At 39.7% G+C, this 21,259-nt stretch overlaps 1 protein-coding gene across 8 annotated transcripts in view; it reads left to right on the forward strand.

Moving 5' to 3' along the window:
* The window catches only part of LOC148846173 (FAM91 carboxy-terminus protein), a 96,543-nt gene that overhangs the window by 27,045 nt on the left and 48,239 nt on the right, over positions 1 to 21,259 (forward strand). For all 8 annotated transcript variants that reach the window (XM_088955375.1, XM_088955381.1, XM_088955376.1 and 5 more), the window contains one exon: positions 487 to 593. In XM_088955375.1, the coding sequence (XP_088811501.1) occupies positions 487 to 593 (107 nt within the window). The remainder of the gene's footprint in view (positions 1 to 486; positions 594 to 21,259) is intronic.

Genomic DNA, 21,259 nt, shown 5'->3' on the forward strand with positions numbered 1-21,259 from the left:
GCCTAACAGGCAGATGGGTATATATATTATTCACTAAATATCTTCAATTTAAATTATATCCTTGTTTACTATAAAATATGGACTGGAGTGTCCTTAATTAAAGAAGAGAAGACTAAAATATCCTGCTGCCTAATTGCTCTTAAAACACCATATAGACCAACCATAGACAGATAAGCAACTTGTGAAGAAGCACCATTTTTCCAGTTCTAGGACAACTTTATTTTAAATTACACCAAAAAGTCATTTTATGTGGGCTTCACTTCCCTCCCTATTTTGTATTGTTTGTTTAACAATCCGTGTTTGTTTGCTATATTTTCTTGTTCTCATACTTTTTCTTAAATGAAAGATTTAATGTTTTTTTTTTTGTTTACATCTCATTAGATTTTTGCACTTGATAGAGTATCATCACCTTGGGATATCCTTATTTGGTTCATATCATATGCTGAAGAACTGACAACATTCTCATGCATTTAATATTCCTTGCAGAGCAACCTTATGATAGCATCCCTAATTTTAGTGCAGCAGATGCATTGAGGCTCACAGGAATTGGAAGAAATGAATTTATTGATATCATGAACAAGTGCAGATCCAAGGTATGGGTCAATGGTGTAATAGTAATATGCTAAATCATGAGCAGTATCTATAAGCAGAATTGTGTATTTCATCTATGAGCAGTATCATTTAAACTAGATGATAAAACAAGGGCTCCACATCAGTGTTTTATGAACATAACTAATCTGATATGTTTGTTTTGGATATCTTGGTTTTTATCCATTTTTTGATAATTTCTTTTGTTTTTCTCCTTGCTATGTTCCCACTTTAAACTGCATGTGTAAAGTGCCAAATAGTACTTTAAACCACTTGGAGCCATTGTGGAATGTTTTCATCTATTGTTATGCCCCAGTTTTCTCCTTGGAAAAAGGCATGTCAATGTGACAAGGGCAGCGCCTTTGAATTGGTTGATCAATGGGTATCTGTTTACCTGGATATCAAACATACCTTCCCCATATTGTCAAAGTGTCTAGCTGATAGTGTGCACGGTATGGCACTTAGTTGCCTAGGCAGGCACCTAGGTTTTGCCACAGTGATGAATTCTCAAAAGAAAAAAAAATCAAAATTTTGGGTTAGTTCTCTAGGTTTTATGCCGATCACCATGCATATTAATTGAAAAAAAGATAAAATCTTCTCTTCATGAAGAATATTAATTGTTGTCAGGGGTATTTTTATGAATGTTTCAGGCACATAGGGATTCCTGTTATTTTCCTTTTCTTCCAGGGACCATTCTGTAATTATTTATTTATTTACCGATAAAATATAGTAGGGTGAAGTGGGATCCGCCACTAACCCATTCAATTTCTCTCTAAAATCTGTTTGTTGTCTTTTTCTTCTTTTCCTCTCTCTCTCTCTCTCTCATCTTCCATCCTTGATTATTCTATGATTGATTGCATGGTATGAGAGCATTAATCTGTCATAGAAAATCTAATTTCCTCCTTTTTCTTCCTTTCTTAATGAACAGTTCTATCATCAAGAGGATACATATTCAGACCACAACCTGCCTGGACTCAATGACCTCCTCTATTTCCTTGGTCTCCCTCTCTCATCATTGCAAAGGCTGATCTATCTGAGACTGGGACTCTTTGAAGACCCAATATTAATCCTATGAAGTTGTGCAAACACTTCCTCAAGAGAGGGAAGAGCATAGCCTTCAAGAATTTGGGCCCCAACTGGTTCATATTCAGCCTTCAAACCTACTAAAATTCTGGTCACATCTAGTTGCACCCTTTGTTGCTGCTAAATTTTAACATATGGTGTCAAGGGATGATAGATATTCAGCTCATTTCAAAGGTTCTTCATATTAGCATAGTCGTCAAGTATCTGATTTCCTTGTTGCAGATTAAAGTATTCTTGATAGAGCTGATATACTCTTGTATAGTATCTTGTTTGGAATAGAGTTTCTTGGCATAATCTCATATCTCCTTAGTTGTATCAAGAAACATGAAGTTCACAATGATTTTGAGTTCCATACTATTCCTTATCCACGTCATAATTTGTGCATCTTCTTGTTCCCAATCACTATACCCTTGGGAATCAGTTGAGGATTTTTCCTCCTTCACATGTTTCACTTTCTTCTTGGCTCTAAGAAAGACCTCCACTGACTTGGCCCATGGCACATAATTTTCACCATTCGTCTTGATGGAAGTCATTTGTACGTTCAGAAAATCAGGGGGAATCATAGCATTGGATTTTTTATCAGTGTTCTGTCCTAGGGTTGCCATGGTTAAAGAAAAAAACATCACTTCACAACACCACACTATACCACAACCATTCAACTACGACCAAAACATGTGCTGCAATTAATTTCCAGCACTATTCTCACACATATCACCCACTTCTTTCAACAAGAAACACAGACAAAAGCTCTGAAACATGTGCTGTAACAGGTTTCAGCACTGTTTCCACACCTATCACTCACTTCCATTAGCAAGAAATATCCAGAAAATCACTTCTTACACATACCTGTTAATAGGCCGATTACAAAAAACCTAAAACTCGATGTGCTGAAGGTGCTGGGAAGAAAATCTGGGCTCTGATACCATGTTAGTTATTCGATCGGACCTGATTTACTTCTTGAAATAAAAGGAAAATAGAGAGGAAGAAGAAGAGAGAGGAGAAGAAGAAGAGGAAAAGAGGGGAGAAGATGAAGAGATGGTTCGGCTGTTCTCAGAAGAGAGAAAAATCTATCTTCCCAGCCAACCATAATAAACAAACATAATAAACAAATCAACCTAGAATAAAACACTATGAAATGACTCAAATACCCCTGATTGTTGACTCTAACAGTTTGGACTGTGTTTGAAGATTGGTTGAACGCTATTATGCCTAAGAATGGTTCTGGAAGTTGACTGGGGGGTATTTTGTTTATTAGAATGAGTTTTTCCAAGTGACCAGCTTTATGTCTCTTGTTTTCCCAGTGGAAACTGAAGTGTTATTTGCATGTTGACTGGGCTGTGTGTGCAGTAGTGGTTCTCAGTGACAGTGAGTACTTGGTACAAGTGGTTGCACCCCTCGAGTAAGTGTTTGTTTCCAGTTTTTTGTCCATCCTTGTTCGTTTTTCTTGCTGTTACCTTGGACTGTTATAGCTGTGTGACTGTGTGCCCAGAAAAGTCTGTTTTTGACCGTTTTGGAAGTTTGGATTCTCCAATAGTTGTGTTTCAACAATGTCCTTAGAGAGTTCTCTCTCTTGGAATGGTCCAAGAGTGTTGGCTTTCCTGTATCTATTGTCCTTGATGGACTGAATTACTTGGAGTGGTCCAAGAGTGTGAAGATGTTTATTGGAGCCAGAGGGAAGTTAGGATACCTCATTGGGAAGACTAAAAGGCCTACAATTGAAGAGGCTGAGTATGAGAAGTGGGGACAAGATGACTACCTTATTATGTCTTGGCTTACATCTTGAATCCAGCCTGCTCTTAGAAAGAATTTATGTGGGCTAAAACATCCAAAGAAATTTGGGACCAAGCAAAGTCCACATATTTTGAACAAAGGTACTTTGCTTGGATCTACCAACTCCAAGTGGAGTGAGCTGCATTGAAACAAGAAGAGAAGTCTCTTGCAGCCACATATTCAGCTCTTACTTCAACGTGGAAGAATTGGATATAAGTGTATAGATTGAAAAAATGAAGGGGATGCTTTTGCATGCAAAAAACTCTCTTAAGAAAGGGTGTTTGCATTTTTAGCTGGTCTAAACTCTGTTTACGAGCCTATTTGGGTTCAGATTTTGGGTGGTAAGGAGCTTTGAGTCCTTGAGGACTTCGGTGCAGCGTGAGGAAACTAGGAGAGTTGCTATGAATCCTCGTGAGGGGAGTGGGTTGCTTTATTGTCTAAAAGTGACAACAAGAAGGGTGTGGTACAAATAGGGCTGTCAATTGGACCGGATTTGGTCCAATCCAATACTGGTCCGTCTACTCTAGTCCAAATCCATACAAACCAAGTCCAATCTAGTCCAAATAAAATGCAAATGAATCGGATTTGGTCCAATCTAGTCCAAATTGAATCAAACAACAAAATAACATGAGAAACCTAGAAAATATATAAAAAAACAACACCTGCTCCAATCCAATACAGTCCAATTAAAATGCAAATGGATCGGATTGGTTCCAATCCAATCCAATCCATAGTGAATGAAGAAAAGTTCTTTTGTAAAAGTGCTCTTGTAAAAGTGCTCTTGTAAAAGTGCTTTCACATAAGTAATTTCATAAAAGTGCTTTCGTAAAAATGCTTTTGTAAAAGTACTTTTCATAAAATTACTTTATGCTAGCTTTAGTTTTGATCGATTTCAAATTGGACGAGGTTTGGCCTTTTGATCAGATTATTGGGAATTTGGTTTAGGTCCGATCCAAACTGATAAGAATATGGACCAATGTAATTTGGAATGGCCTAATCCAATAATTATAACGGGTTGTCCAAATTTGATTTGATAAGGTTTGATCGCATTGGATCCAATCCAAAATTGGTCCATTGACACCCCTACTTGAGAGAATTTGTTTGGCAGTGAGGGAGGTGAGACCACAAGAAGTAGATAGCCATGCCATAATCACCACCAATGTTGAAGATGGAATGAAATATACCCAAGTCGTCAGCGATCTCGACCAACCATCCTGAAAACTAGAGGTGTGCATTGGGTCATGCCGTGTAGGCCTACGGGCCGAGCTGGGCCGTGCTTCCCACCCCTAGGATATTTCAGGGGGTGGGGGGTTAGCCCAGCACAGCCCACGGCCTAAGCTCACGTGGGCTCGTGCTGTGTTGTGGGTCGGGCTAGTCCTCCGAAAATTTGAGGCCCGATCTGATTATCTTGGATTAGGATGATGTATTTATGCAATTGGATTGGATTTAGATTTGACTCCATCGATCCGATTATATTACAATATTTATTAGTTTTAATATTAAATATATAAATTTTATATAATAAATTTAGTATGTTATATTATATTAATTTATTATATATAAAAGTTGAAAAATAAATAAATTTTTAATTTTTCTAGTATTTTAAAAAATTTATAACAGAGTTGGATTAAATCCAAATCCAAATCCGAGTCTTTAAATCCAATCGGATTTTCGATCAGATTAGGATGGAGGTTCTCAGTAATCGGATTAGATGCGGATTTTGTTGCATCTAATCTGAGTCCGATTTGATTGCAACTTTATGCATGCAGGCTGCGGATGGTACGACACATACAGTCATGTCATGTTGTGTTGGCTATGGACTTGAAACCCTAGGCCCGGCACGACCCGTATGATTGTGCCGTACAGCACGGCCTGTGTTCTATCGTGTTGGGTTGTGGCAGGCCATGGGTGGCACGACCTGATTTACACCTCCACCAAAAAATGTCAGCAGCAATGCAAAGTGGATGACCATTTTGTTAATGGGTGATGTTTGAGAGGAGGCATTTGAAAGAGGGTTTGAGAGAGAGAGAGAGACTAACTTCGAAGAGACAAATGATGAAATGTCGAGAGCTTTCTTCAAGGTTTTAGTGGACTTTTAGACAGTTTAAAAATAAATGTAGTCCGTCCATTTCGGTCTGCTAATTATATTGGACAATAAAAAGTGGTCCAGTCCAACCTGATTAAAATTTGGACCATCCAATCCATCCAATATAGATGTGAACTGGATGGGGTCCAACCTGAATATGGTCCATTGACACCCCTAGGTACAAAGGAAAGGAGGAGGCGACAAACAAGTTTTGGTGTATCCATTGTAAATGGTTTGGTCACACAAGGAGTTTTGTTGGGATTTGATTAACAAGCCTAAAAAGTGTCAAGGGAAGTAGAACAAAGGACCTAATGTAGCTAATATTGGATCTTTTATGACTAGTTAGGATAGTCAACAGCCAAGTTAGGGTAGCATTCTTTTTCAGCCTCTAGTCTCTGTACCTAAGGAAGGTCTTCTAAGTACCATATGTGATCAGGTTGAATAGTTTGGGCATGTTTGTATACTGTTTGAGGAAACTTCTATTACTCCATCCACCTTGTATGCAGCAAATTCAGGTAACTGAGCAATTGCTTTCCATGTTTTCTCAGTTCCTTCTCAGTCTTCCTAGATCAATGATCCAGGTGCCACAAACCATATGATTGGTAAGTCTTCTCTTTCTCTATTCTTATTGTGTTTTGTCTAGAAAAGAAAAAGTTAAACTTGCTGATGGCTCTTGTTTTTCTATTGTTGGATAGGGAGTTGTCTCCCTTCCTATTGGCCTAAGCTTGTCTGATGTTTACCATGTATCAAAGATGCCTATTAATCTCCTATCTATTAGCTACATTATCAAGTCATTAAACTGTTTTGTAACCTTTTCCCCTAACTGTTATGTGTTTCAAGATTTGACTTTGGGAAGAATGATTGGTGGAGGTTGCATGATAGGTGGACTCTACATTTTGGATTCAATGGCTTTTGATACTTCTAAGAGAACTGATTTATTGAGTCAGTCCAGTTTACATATGAGTCATTGTAATAAAGACAAGATTTACCTATGTCATTGTCATTTAGGTTATTTGTCCTTTGTTTCATTGAAGGTTTTGTTTCTAGACTTGTTCAAGTCAATGTCTTTGTCATCTTTGGAATGTTCTACTTGTTAGTTAAGCAAACATTGTAGAAACTCATTGCCTCCTATTAAGAAAAGAGATGATATGTCCATGTGAAATGTGAATAGTCATCAATGGAACTAATTACCCCACACCTCCTTTATAGTATCTATCCACAGGTAGTGTTGGTTAATATAAGGTTGCATGGAATTTATTAACCATCCTACAACTATGTAGTTTTCCTGCATTTACCTCTCATAGGCAGGGGCATCCTCCTTGGGTTTCTTTGTATTCCTAGTGATGTACCCCTAGTTCCCTCTACTACAGACATGGATATTTATTTACTGAGGACATGCTAAATAGTTGGTTTCGTCTAACTTCACTGTGGTTACTGCTCCTAATAGAGTTTGTCCAAAACTAGTCTCTGTAGGTTGCTTTGTCTCACCTCTACTTTGCTCCATTGGCTAAATGGAAATAGGACACTACTCATTGCTTTGTCTCACAAAAATAAAAATAGGACACTACTAATTAAGAACCATTGATTTAAAGTGAAAAGTGCTCCTTAATCACCCAAAACTAGGGTTTCACAAAACCCGACAACCCGGGAGAAAGAGAGAAAGTGTAGCCACTCCTACCAGGAACTCTAGAACCCTTTTCAACCTAAGCCGATCTCAATGTAGGTCAAAAAACTTCTCTTCAATCCCTAAGTGCTAGCTGTAAATTGTCTCTAGAACCCTAAATTCTATTTCTCTAGTTAGCTAGGATTTTCGGGAAAATCTCCAAGAAACCTGTCTTGGACCTCAATCTAAGAGTTTATTCTTCTCCGAGAACCTCCCCCAAACTGGGTTATAAGTTGTCAATCAATCAGCCAATCAATTCTCTGTACAAACTGTGTATGGAAACTTGCTATGATACCAAGTTGTAAATTATACCGGTAATAAATTTGAAAATAAACCAAGAGAAAAGAAAAGGAAAGAGGAAGGAGTTCAGAAGAAGGAAGAAGATAATGTAAGAAAGAGTAATAAAGAAGAGAGCTAATCGTCCCTCTCTTTAGCCCCCTAAAACACATATTAAATCTAATTGTAATTTAGGTACGATAACAAGGATGCACTTAGTAGGGCAGCTATCTCAATAAAAATGATAAGAATGCAAATCAGGTCCATAACTTGGGCCCATGATGAGGCCAAAAAACGAAAAGAAAAAAAGAGAAAAAAAGAAAAAAAAAGAAGAAAAAGAAAAAAGGTGAATGTAGTCTGTTTTGCATGTTTTTGTAGTAGGATCCCAAAGTGTTGGTTTTGGGTAGCTTTGTTGACAATTTGGGACTAGGGGTATTTTTGTTATTTTATATTTTAGGTTCTGATTAGGGGTATTTGGGTGCACATCTATTGGGTTTTGGTCTCTTGGGTCTTTTTGTAACAAAAGTTATCTTTTGGAGGTTCATTTGAAGTTAGTTTTGTTCTTAAGGAGTTGCTTGTGAGAGGGAAACATTTTAGGGGCTTATGTGTAAATGTTTTAATTGGCTTTTTCAACAAGTCATTGGGTCTTATAAAAGAGAAGGGGGCTGTTTCTGTAGGGGTCTTTTGGTTCTTTCTCTCTTGTTTGAGCTGTAGCTCAGCCCCAACTAGGGTTTTCAAGTATTGGGAGCATGAGACTTTAGGAGTCGACCTATTTTGTTACATTCCAATCCCTCTATTTCTGCGTGTCCGCATTGGAGGACAGCTTGTTGCCATTGTTACTGTAGCAGAACTGTCTAGGAGTTTTACTTCAGGTTGAGGTCTGAAATCCAACTTGTTTTGTTGTTTTCAGCTTGGTATTTCATGTGCTTATTGCTGTATACTTGAAGTGTTGCATGTAATTTGTTTTCCTATCCACATCAAGTGGTATCAGAGCTAGTTCTTTCCTTGGGTTTGCTTCAAAGTTCATCTCCTTGTGTTTTGCTATATTATTATGGCTGTAAGGGGTGGACGTGGTAGGGTTGGTAGAAGACCACAACATGTCACTGGAGAGGTTTTCCAAGAGGCTATAATAGGGCTACAAGAATAGATTGAGCATCTTGCTCAACTTGTAGTTCAAAATGCTGCTAGGGATGGTGACATAGCAAGTGATTTGGGGCTAGGAAGAAGAAGACATGCTCCTAGAGTTGATGAACAACCCATTGACATTATTAGTGAAGAATCAAGTGATGACATTGAGCAACCTAAAGGTCATCAACATGAAAGGAATAACAACCAGTGGTGGGAAGACTGAATAGTGCAAGCTTTACAATCCAATCAAGGTCATGGTGTTCAACTTCATATTAACGAGTTTGATGGTGAGTTGGAATTGAAAAGTTTCTAGACTAGTTGAACACCATTGAAAATTATTTTGATTGAAAAGAAATGAATGAAGAAAGAAAAGTGAAGCTGAAATCCCAATCCTTACCACCAGATTATGAGCAAACTCTTACCAAAAGGTGTAGAATTTGAGGCAATGGGAAAAGAGTGTGAAGGAGTACACAAAAGAGTTTAATAGATTAACTCTTTGGAGTAATATAACTGAACAGCAAAAAGAAGGAAAGTGGGCCCATAACTAACAAACATAACATAAACACTACTTAAAACATAAATAAAGAGCACTAAGGCCCATTCAGCCTATTCTCACTACACTCCCCCTCAAGTTGAGCATAGTTGTCAATCATGCCCAGCTATCTTACATAATGTTGAAGCTTCGCCTTTGGGACTCCCTTAGTTAGAAAATCTGCTAGCTGGTCTTCTGATGCAATGAAATGCAGGCACATCTCCCATGAAGCAACTCTCTCCTATATAGTGTTTGTCTACCTCTACTTGGTTCTATCATGCTGAACCGGGTTGTGAGCAATGTTAATAGCAGCTTGGATATCACAATACAACATTAGTGGCTTGTCACATGAAACACCCATTTCATTAAAGAGAGATCTTAGCAATAACAACTCAAAAATTCCATGCCTATAGCTTTATACTCTGCCTCCGCTGAAGATCTAGCAACCACTGACTGCTTTTTGCTTCTCCAAGAAATAATATTTCCGGCTACCATAGCACAATGTTCAGATGTGGAGTCCCGTTATCCACATTTTCTGCCCAATCAGCATCTGTATATGCTTCTACCTTCATGTGTCCATGTTTAGCAAACAATATACCTTTCCCGGTGGTTCCCTTAAGATAGCATAACACCCTTTATGTGGCAGCCTTATGTGTATCTCTAGGAGCATGCATGAACTCGCTGATGACACTCATTGCATATGAAATGTTTGGACGAGTCATACATAAATAAAGAAGTTTCCCCAGTAATCTCTGAAACACTCCCCTGTCAGTTAAAAGTTCTACATCATTAGCTGAGTTTATGATTCACATCAATAGGGGTAGAGACAGGTTTAGCACCAAGTTTTCTAGTTTTAGTAAGAAGGTCTAGCACATACTTCCGCTAAGAAATAAAGGTACCTTCCTTGGACCTAGCAACCTCAATGCCAAGGAAATACCACAACTCCCCTAAATCTTTAATTTCAAATTCAGAACTGAGGAACTTCATGAGAGCACTAACTTCTTCTGTATCACTGCCAGTAACTACAATATCATCTACAAAAACAATAAGGAATGTCACTAGTGTGCCTTTCCTCTTAACAAAGAGGGTATGATCTGATTGAGTCTGAGTGTAGTCGAACTGAACAAGAGCAGTCCTAAGCCTATCAAACCAAGCATGTGGAGATTGTTTCGGGCCATAGAGTGATTTCTTCAATCTACACACCTTAACTTGCATTTCCTTGCCATATATACTAGGGGAAAGGGACATATATACCTCTTTAGTGAGATCACCATTTAGGAATGCATTCTTAACATCAAACTGATACAAAGGCCAATCATAGCTCACTACTAAGGATAAAAGAACACTTACCGAAGTCATCTTAGCAACCGGATAAAAGGTCTTAGTGTAATCTATCCCATATACTTGGGTATATCCCTTAGCAACTAGATGAGCCTTATACCTCTCAATTGACCCATCTGCACAATACTTGATAGTGAAAACCCACTTGCACCCAATAGGTCCCTTCCCAACTTGCAAGTCAAGAATATCACAGGTATTGTTTTTATGAAGGGCTTCCATTTCAGTACTCATAGCATTCCTCCACTCTGGTGTGGCTAAGGCTTTTGAACCAGACTTTGGGATGGATTGGGACAATGATTTAAAAGGCGCGCCTCAGGTACAAGGCGAGGCCTAGACTAGGCACCTCGCATGGGTCAAGGTGGCTAGACTTTAGAAAGGCGCTCATCTCTGCACCTTAGGCCAGGTGCCAGGTGGCCTAGGTGAGCGCCTATTTAAGCTATCCATTGTTTTTTATTTATTTTTAAGTTTAATTTTATATATCATTTTAATTGTACATGACTTTCCTTTTTATGTATTGAAATATTATATATGGTATGCCCAAGTTTGAAAGAGAGAAAATACATGCCATATCGAGAGAACAAAAGATTTTCCATGCAAGGCTTTCAACAATGAACCCAAACGTCTCAGACTCTCGGACTCCCATAGTCTTAGTTGAATGACAAATTCCAATCATCAGGTTTAGGTTAGGCCTTCTTCTTCTTCTTCTTTTTCCATTCTTTTTTGTTTTGATAGTAAAACAGGGGCTCCACCCCTTGTTTCTTTGTTTCTTTTTTTTTTATTTCTTTGATTCTTTCACTGTTTTTTACAGTAGAACAACAACAGTCAACCTATTCTTTCTCTCCACATCTTATACGAAACCAAGGGCTCTACCCGACCTTTCTTTTCCAAAATTTTCTTCACTTTTTATATTGAAAACAGGGGTTCTGCCTCCATCTTCTTCTCCTCCTCCTTCTTCCCTTGCATTATTTGACACTAAAACAGGGGCTCTGCCCAGGCCCTTCTTCTTCTTCTTTCCTTTTTTTTTTTTGGTTTTTACAGTAAAACAGGGGTTCCACTCCTTCCCTTGCACTGTTTTACACTAAAATAGGGGCTCCACTCTCTTTTTTTCCAATTTTTGTTTTGGCTTTTTTACATTAAAAACAGGGGCTCCACAATCCACCCCGTCACTGTTTTTACTCTAAAACAGGCCTTTGAACCACTGTCACGATGTTTTCATTTAAAAACAATAAAATAGGGCTCTATCCCATTCTTTCTTTTTGGACTTTCAGTTTTAGACTTTTAGTTTGTTTGAGTTTTAGACTTAGTTTCATTCTATATTTTTATTTGATTTATTATTAAATATTAATTTAGTTTTCTTCTTTTTTTTGTATAACTAGATACTGATGAAGGCAATACTTATGAAATTAGTAGGAGGAATCTAGCATGGAAGTATTGCTCTCTACAAGACCCTAATAATACAAACTCAGTCACTTGCAAGTTCTGTCGAAAAGTGACTAATGGAGGAATCTATAGGGAAAAAGAGCACATTGTTGGTGGTAGGAGGAATGTTAAAGGATGTACCAAGTGCACTAGAGAAGTTAGGGAAGAAATTTTGGCATATATGCAAAAGAGGGAAGAAATTTTGGCATTTATGTACAAGCTGTAGGAAAGGTGTTTGGAAATACAATGAGCCGTACATTTCCTCTTACCTTTTCTCAAAGCAATGGATAGGTCAAGGTCTAGAAATGGGGGTGCTGGTGGAGGAGGTGATGGATATGTCCTCTCTTCAGTAATTAGAAGCACCTAAGGCTCAACTTGAGGTGTGGGATCAACTTGTGTTTGCCTTTGCTTTTGCCATTGGTACCACCTCTGGAGAATAGGATGATTGGGAAAAACTAGAGGACTAGCAGGAGGAGGGGGAGGAGCAGGTTAATCTCAAAAGAGAGGATCGCTCCGGGACTAGGGGTAATTGTGGAGGACTCGCCACAAGACTCAATTGGAGCTGGAAAAGGAAGAGATGAAGAAAACGACTCAAGAGATCTCTCCCCCTCAGAAGGACGACTATAAAAAGGAACCAACTCTGCAAAGGTGACACCCATGGAGACAAACTAGGTGCCACTAATGGGATCAAAACAACAATACCCTTTTTTTGTGGAGGCATAACCAAGGAAGATACAGTTCTGAGCCTTGGGATCAAACTTGTGTCTTTTGGAACTGGGAATGTGGACACAACAAGTGAAACCAAAGACCCGTAGAGGAATAGAGAAAATCTCAACACTAGGAAAGATGACTCTAAAAGGAGATTTTAACCCCAAGACTCGAGAAGGCATGCAGTTAATAAGGCAGGTAATTGTTAAAACTGCATCACCCTAAAACTTCACAGGAACATGGGTAGCAAAAAGAGTGCTCCTTGCAACTTCCACAATGTGTCTGTTTGTCCTCTATGCTATTCCATTTTGTTGTAGAGTACGGGCACAAGAGCTCTGATGAACAATCCCAAACTTCTTAAGATAGGAGGTAAGGTCCTTCTCAAAATATTTCTTTGCATTGTCTGATCAGAAATTTTTGGTGTGGGTATCAAACTGAGTATGTGTTCATGGAACTATTGCACGAGTTTAGGCACTTCAACATGAGAGCACATAAGGTAAATCCACGTATATCATGAAAAATCATCAATAAACAAGATGAAATATCTATAGCTACCCATACATGGTAAATGGTAAGGCCCCTACACATTAGAGTTAACAATATTAAAAGGAATAGTCGATCTTTTATTACTTGAAGGATAAGTGTTCTTACAATGCTTTGAGAGTTCACAAAACTCATAATGAAGACCTAATAGATTAATTCCCTTAAATAACTCTAGAAACACCTAACTCAATGAAGAAAAAGACAAATGACCCAAGCGACTATGACATAACATAATACGACTAGTGGACTCTGAAACAAAAGTAGTTTTCTTGGTTCTGCTGTCTAATAGATAGATCGCATTCACCTCATGGCCACTCCTAATCACCTTCTGAGATTCTGTGTCCTGAAAAACACATAATGAAGGAAAAAAGGTCACATCGCAATTAAGAGATTTAGTCAAATTACTAACTGAAAGCAAATTGGTATTAAGTTTAGGTACATGAAGAACAGATGATAAGGTCAGGGCATTAGAGGACCTAATGTCTCCCTTTCCCGTGATAAGGGCAAGAGAGCTATCAGCAAGGGATATCTTATCCCAATCAAAAAGGAGTTGGTACAAGGTGAATATTTTTGAAATACTGGTCATATGGTCAAAAGCACTAGAATCAATTATCTAAGGGGTTTTATGAATACTTGAGATGGAATCATGATGGGTAGTGGTAGGAATACCTGTGTGAGCATATGCAGAGGAAGGAACAGTCTCTAAAGAAGTTGTAGCAGTGGACTCCAAATGACTGATAATTCGGCCATACTTCTCATATTTAGCCCTGGCGGCTACAAGCTGTTCTCCCGTTGACTTCTCTCCACCTTGTCCTTGTTCACTTTGTGAAGAGGTGGCTACATTTGCATTTCCACCTTTTCCATTTCCAAACCTTTTTCCACCGTTTTCTTTCTTGAGTCTGGCAGGAATGAGCTCTAGGTGTAGCTTCCAACATGTCTTTTTTGTGTTCAGTCTTCTTGCAGTATTCACAGATAACATCTTTCTTCCTAGTGTTAACCTTCAGCTTCATCCCACCATTAGCATAGTGATCACCTTGCGGCTCAACAGTCTGGACCTGCCTTCTGCTCTCCTCATTGCTCACCATAGCATATGCCTGAGACAAAGTCACCTCATCCTTTGCTAAAACATTTTGCCTTACAATATCATACTCCGAATTGAGCCTGGTGAGGAACTCAAAGACCCAATTTCTCTCCACCAACTTCCTATATATTTCTTCATCCTTTGTGCAACCCCAAACGACAGTCTCCATTAGATCAATCTCTTGCCAAAGAGATTTCAGCATAGAGAAGTAGACGGCTAAGGGCTTCTCCCCCTGCCTTAGATTATTCACATCATGCTTCAATTTGTAGGCCCGAACAACATTAAGCTTTTGGAAATATGCCTTCGTGACACTATCCCAAACTTCTTTTGTAGTTTCCATCCATAGGTAATGCTAACTAATGTGTGGTTGCATAGGATTCACTAACCAACCCACTATCGTGTCGTTTTCTTGCATCCACCTTTCATAGGTAGGATCATCCTCCAGTTTCTTCCCATTTTCCTCTACTGCACACTTGTATCTTAATGGCTCGAGACCAGGCTATGTAATTGGTCCCATCTAACTTCACAGTAGTCACAACCCCAAAAAGATTCACCATTGACCCACCATGCGAAACCCATAATCTGTGGAATATTTGGTATCTTCTGAAGTTTGCTCCATTGAGTAAATGAATGCAAGCGAAAATCAAATTAGGGCTTTACCAGGCTAGATTTACTTTTCTATGTAAAGAATAACCCTTCAAGCCCCCAAAATTAGGGTTTCACAGAACCCCATAGGATGGGGAAAAAGAGAGAAGCTTCAATCGCCCCTTCTAGAGATTCTAGAACTCAATCCAATCAAAACCGTCCTCAATAGAAATCAAAAGGCTTACCTTTGATCCCCAAGCGCCTAGTTCAAATTGTCTCTACGACCTGTAACTTGATTTCTCCAATTATCTAGGGTTTTTGGGAAAAATCTCCAAGAAACTGGCTTGGGCTTCAACTAAGGATGAAAACCTCCACAAAACCTCTCCAAAAACCCTCCTAAGTGGGCTGCATAAGTAGCTAGTTGAAAACCGATCAGTTTTCCATACACACTGTGTATGGGCAAAGAAAGGAGAAAAAATCGAAAGGGAGAACCTGCTCTGATACCACGTTGAAAATTAGACCTGCAATAATTCAGATAATAGAAGAAAAAGAAGGAAAGAGAAAGAAGAAGAAGAAAGAAATTTCAGAAAGAGGTTGTGGAAGAAGAAGAGGAAGGAAGAGAGAAAAGGAGAATTTTAACCCCTTTCTCTAGCCCCCTTGCATCACTTTTATTAATCTTAATTCTAAGAATGAGTACAATTATTTGGATGCCCTTAATGGGGCGGCCAACACTAATGAAATAATCAAAGAAGCAAAATGGGCCCATAACTAAGGCCCATAGCTAACAAACACAACATAAACACTACTTAAAATAAAAATAAAGAGCACTAAGGCCCATTCGGCCCATTCTCACAACAATCTTGAAGGGGAGAAGTCTTCAAAGGAGGAATTGACTGAGGAGAAAGGTGGAGGTGAGAATGTAGTTTTGAAGGCAATTGAACAGCTCGAGAGGTGTAAGACAGAAGAGAATAGCAACAAAAAAGCTTTAGGGGGGGGGGAGGCATGGGAGGAAGGCGATGAGGGGAAGAGGATTTGGTGGATGAAGAATGAAAGGGTTGTTAGTGAAGGGAAGGGAGATCCATCATATGAATGGCCGAATCATGCAGGGTGGTTGGGCGAAATTTCAAAAATTTCTTTCTCCCTTCCGGGAGTTGTATTCCCAGTTTTAGAAAAAGCTGCATTTTGTTCTTGAATCAAACCGGACCAGATTTGAAACAAAAAAAAAGACAGAGCCATACTTGGTACGAAATCCACATGTGTATCTCCCAAAGTAGGTCTTCACACCCAAAGAGTGCACCAAAACCTACTTCAACTGAAGATGGCGCAGCTTGAGATGAAGTAGGATCAACAATGCAATCCTTCAACAAGAACTGCAATCCTTTAGCAAGGATCAGGCAAGTGAGTGTGAGCACGAATTCAGATCTGATTTTTCTGGCAAAAATCAGAATAAAGATCCAATCTTGATCAGTCCAAGAATTGGAGATCGAATAGGGTAGGGCGGCAAGAACAGAGGGAGAGAACTGAGTGCAGAAAAGTGAGTAACAATGCAGTCCGTCCCCTCTATTTATAAGCCTTCAGGGTCTGCTCTCCTAATCCTATTAGGTGGAGTTCTTTTGATCCAAATCTTTATTTGGATCTAAACTCTTAAGTGGATAACACTTATCTTATTCTCTTGCTGATCCAAACTCAGATCTAAACCCTAATTTGCCTAAATAATTAATCCAATTTGATATGGGCTTTATGCTCATTAAGACATTAAGCTCACTTCCCTCTTAATTGCTGGCTAACTTGGCTCTCTTTGTATGGCGTGAGACCCTAACATTGATCTTCACAAAAGCCATATGGGTTCAGCCTAGCCTTTGTTACAAGGCCTGACAGAATTCATTGCTGAACACAGTGAACCCTTGAGCCCATCAATATAGGCCCAATATTTATTACTAAAAGGTCCTTGGGTCCAGCCACCTTATGAAGGCCCAAGGACTATGGTCTTAAGTGAGATTAGCCCATCAGGTATAAAAGCCTTAAATGGTTTTACACTTAAGCTCTCAACCGTTAATGATCAAACACTGCCCGACAAGAGAGGACCTCTCCCTCGGTTGCAAGGTACAATGTCACACTCTCTGCTCGGATGGATCCCGGGAATTAAGACCTTTGCAAAACTTTTTCCTTAAAACATAATATATATCTTTATATAAATATATTTTGCAAAACAAATCTCAAGCAAGTTTGAAATCAACTACTGGCAGTTTAGGTTTCCATCAGAGAGAGTGCTGTCCCTAATCATTCACTTTGTTTGACAAAGGGACTGATTCTGTCACTATGATCACCCACTCAGGTGTACTCTCAAACTACCCCAACATACTCAGGTTTTGACCCCCACTGAGGATCTCACTGATTGGCATATCAAAGATAGCCCAATCCTGAAAGGAGGGAGAGATCCATCGTATGGACGCCAAGATTGCAGTGGAATAGGGTGGGCAAATTTCAAAAATTTCTCTCCTCCCTTCAAACTGGGAATCATATTCCCTGATTTTAGAATACAATGTTCAAGGATCTAATCAAACCAAAACCGAACCAGATCTGAACCAACCAGAAAGGGAAGGGTTATACCTGATACGGAGAATCGGTATCTCCCAACGTCGGTGTTCACACCCAATGAATACTCCCAAGATCTGCTCCCACTGAAGATGACGTAGTGATGCTGAAGCAGGATCGGTAGTGTTCGTCCTACGAACCAAATTCTTCACAAGAATTCGATGGAAGCGAAGAGCACCGTACACAATTAGCCTTTCAGTAAAGACTGATATCAAGAACACCTTCTTGATCTTTCCCTCTCAGAGAGATCGAACTAGGCAGTGAATGGAGGCGGTGGCTGAAGGAGAACTCTAGAGCTGAAGTTGGCGTATTTGCTTTTCTTCTCTCTAGGGTTTATGAGATTCTATCTCAAACTGCAGAAGGAGAATGTGCTAAAACCCTTGGTTCGAATTCTAGTAAATCAAGACTCGGGTTTCTCCTCCTTTTTAGTGATTAAGAAACCTCCTAATCCTATTAGGAGTTATCCCAATCCAAACTTGTATTTGGATAGGGAATTATCTTAATCCTATCTGCAGATAAGGTCAGCCCACTCCTGATCTTATCAGGAGATTACTAGATTCAAATCTTTATTTGAATATGAAATTCGCCCCTTTAAGTGGGTAATTAAAATAGCTAGTTCGAAATGGGCTTTAGGCCCAATGAGTATTAAGGGCTCAATAGGCTTCCAAACTGCTGCCCAATTGCGCTTCTTTGTATGGCTTGGGACCCATGCATTGATCTACACATCAACCACATGGGTTCGGTCCAGCCTTTGTTACAAGTGAAAGAATGGTAGGATCCATCTAATGGACGCCATGAAGGTTGCGGAATGGGTGGGCGAATTTCAAAAATTTTCCTACCTTCTCCCAACTGGGAATCATATTCCCTAAATTTAGAATACAATATTCAAGGATTCTACTTGAACCATAATCGAACCAGATCTGAACCAAAAAGAAAAAGGGAGCATTATACCTGATCCGGAGAAACAGTATCTCCCAAAGTTGGTGTTCACGCCCAAAGAAGACACCAAGATCCGCTCCTACTGAAGATGACACAGTTGTGGGTGGAACGGAACCAGCAGGGTGCATCCTACACACTGGATCCTTTGCAAGAACCCATTGGAAACTCTGAACACTGAATCTTTTTCAGTCTTTTCTGCAAGACTGATGTCAAGAACTGATTTTTTGACTTATTTCTTCTGCAAAGATCGAATCTTGCAAGAGGGAATGGCGGCGGCTGGAGGAGAACTCCAAGGACGAAGATGGCTGAAATTGCTTCTCTTCTCTCTGGAGTGTGTATGAGATCTAATCTCTGTTCGTAGGATAATTTCTTGTTATCTCAAAACCCCTGTTCGAAATCTAATATTTTCTCTTAGGGTTTCTCCTCCTTTCTTCTTGATTAAGAAACCTCCTCATTAGGAGTTATCCCAATCCAAATCAGTATTTGGATAGGGGATTATCTTAATCCTATCTGCAGATTAAGTTAGTTTACTCCTGATCTTATCAGGAGGTTACCAGATTCAAATTTGATTTGAATTTGGTCTCCTAGAGTGGATAAGGTTAAATGTCCAATCCTTTTATTAACATTAATCTCAGATTCACCCCATAGATGGGTGATCATATCAACCCAGCTCGTAATGGGCTTTTGGCCCATTAAGTGTTCAGTGTTTAACTAGTTTCCAATCTGCTGCTTAGTTGGGCTTCTTTGTATGGCATGGGACCCAAGCATTGATCTACACACCAGTCACATGGGTTCGGCCAGCCTTTATTACAAGGCCCAGTCGAATTCACTGAAAAGCTCAGTGAACCCCTGAGCCCATCACATGGACCCTATGGGCCCAACACTTACATTAAGTGGTCCTTGGGCCAAGCCATCTTATAAAAGCCCAGGGACTGTGGGAAGGTGCAAGATTAGCCCATCAGGTATTATCATAAATGGTCTTACACTTAGCCTCTCAGCCCTTAATGATCAAGCATTGCCCGACAAGAGAGGACCTCTCCCTCGACTGCAAGGAACAGCGCCGCACTCTCTGCTCACATGGATCCCGGGAATTAAAACCATTTGCAAACATTTTGAAACTGTACATATATATATATATATATATATATATATATATATATATATATATATATATATATATATATATTAATTTTGCACAACAAAATTCCAACGCTTGAAATCAACTGCCGGTAGTTTGGTTTCCATCAGAGAGAGTGCATTCCTGATCATTACCATTGTCCGACAAAGGGGCTGATCCTGTCACCATGATCACTTACTCAGATGAATTCTCAGACTGCCCCAACATGCCCAGGTTTTGACCCCCTCTAAGGATTTCACTGATTGACATATCAAAGACAGCCCGATCCGACACGTAGTGAAGTATCATAATCGAGTCTAGGGGTCAGGTGTAATTTTTCAGTTTTGGCCATCTGTCTCCAAGGTCTAAGGCAATATTAGAAATTTGGTCCGGTTCAAGGATTCAAGTAATCCCATACTGCATGTGCCTTGGGTCTTACCCTGGTGGTCGAGACAAGCCATCCCAACACTTGGTGGCACACCAATGTCAGCCTTGGCAGGATAAATCTCCCCAGACTTATCCAATGGCTGTGAACATTTAAAACTAACAGGAGTCTCTGTAAGTGTCCAGTTTTAGGGTCTTACACAGAATTATACCAAACATGAACCAAACATGCACTTTATTTATTTACACTAAATGTCAAAAGTACATTAAATTGGAGTGAAGCTAAGGGCATACAAAACTGTCTAATAGCTCTCACTTGCACTTAGGTCCAATCTGATACAAGCCGGAGTCCCATACTTTCCACGTGTTTCTCAAACACTTTCTGTGTCAGTGGCTTAGTCAATGGGTCTGCCACATTATCCGCTGATGCTACTTTCTGAATTAGGACGTCTCTTCTACCAACGATCTCCTGCAGTACATGGTACTTCCTCTCGATGTGCTTTGACTTCGAGTGAGCCCGAGGCTCTTTAGCCTGTGCGATCGCTCCATTGTTGTCACACAACAACGGGATGGGTGATGTGCTGGACAAAATCACTCCCAATTCGTGTATGAATTTCTTCATCGACATGACTTCCTTGGCAGCTTCACTTGCGGCAATGTTCTCGGCCTCGGTTGTGGAATCTGCAGTGGACCCCTGTTTGCTGCTTTTCCAGCAAACAACACACGATCCTATTGTGAAAACATACCCAGATGTAGACTTTCTATCATCTGGATCCGACTGGAAATCGGCATCTGTATACCCTAGAACTTGTAGTGAATTACCATCGAATACCAGACACAACTCTCTTGTCCTTTGAAGGTATTTGAGTATGTTCTTCACAGCAGTCCAATGCTTTTGTCCTGGGTTGGCCTGGAATCTGCTTACCACACTCATCACCTGAGCAATGTCCGGGCGAGCGCACAACATGTCATGCATGATGCTCCCTACGACTGAGGCATAGGGAACGTCTCTCATGCCCTCAATCTTCTTAGAAGTCTTTGGAGACATCTTCTTGGAGAGAGTGACTCCGTGCCTGAAAGTTGTGTTTCCTTTCTTGGAGTTCTCCATGCTGTATCTTTTGACAATTTTGTCAATGTAAGCAGCCTGGGATAATCCAATTATCCGCTTCGATCTATTTCTATAGAGTCGAAGACCCAGTATGTATGAAGCTTCTCTAAGATCTTTCATGGAGAACTGCTGTGATAGCCATACCTTGACCGAAGTCAACATTCCTACATCATTCCCAATGAGTAGGATACCGTCCACGTACAACACCAAAAAGGTGATCTTATCCCCACTGGACTTCCTGTAAACACAGGGTTCATCCGGATTCTGCTTAAAGTCAAACGTTTTGACTGCAGAATCAAAACGGATGTTCCAA

Source organism: Nelumbo lutea, chromosome 7, assembly GCF_056320005.1.
Source record: "Nelumbo lutea isolate HS-2025 chromosome 7, American lotus-T2T, whole genome shotgun sequence".
NCBI classification, from domain to species: Eukaryota; Viridiplantae; Streptophyta; class Magnoliopsida; order Proteales; family Nelumbonaceae; genus Nelumbo; species Nelumbo lutea.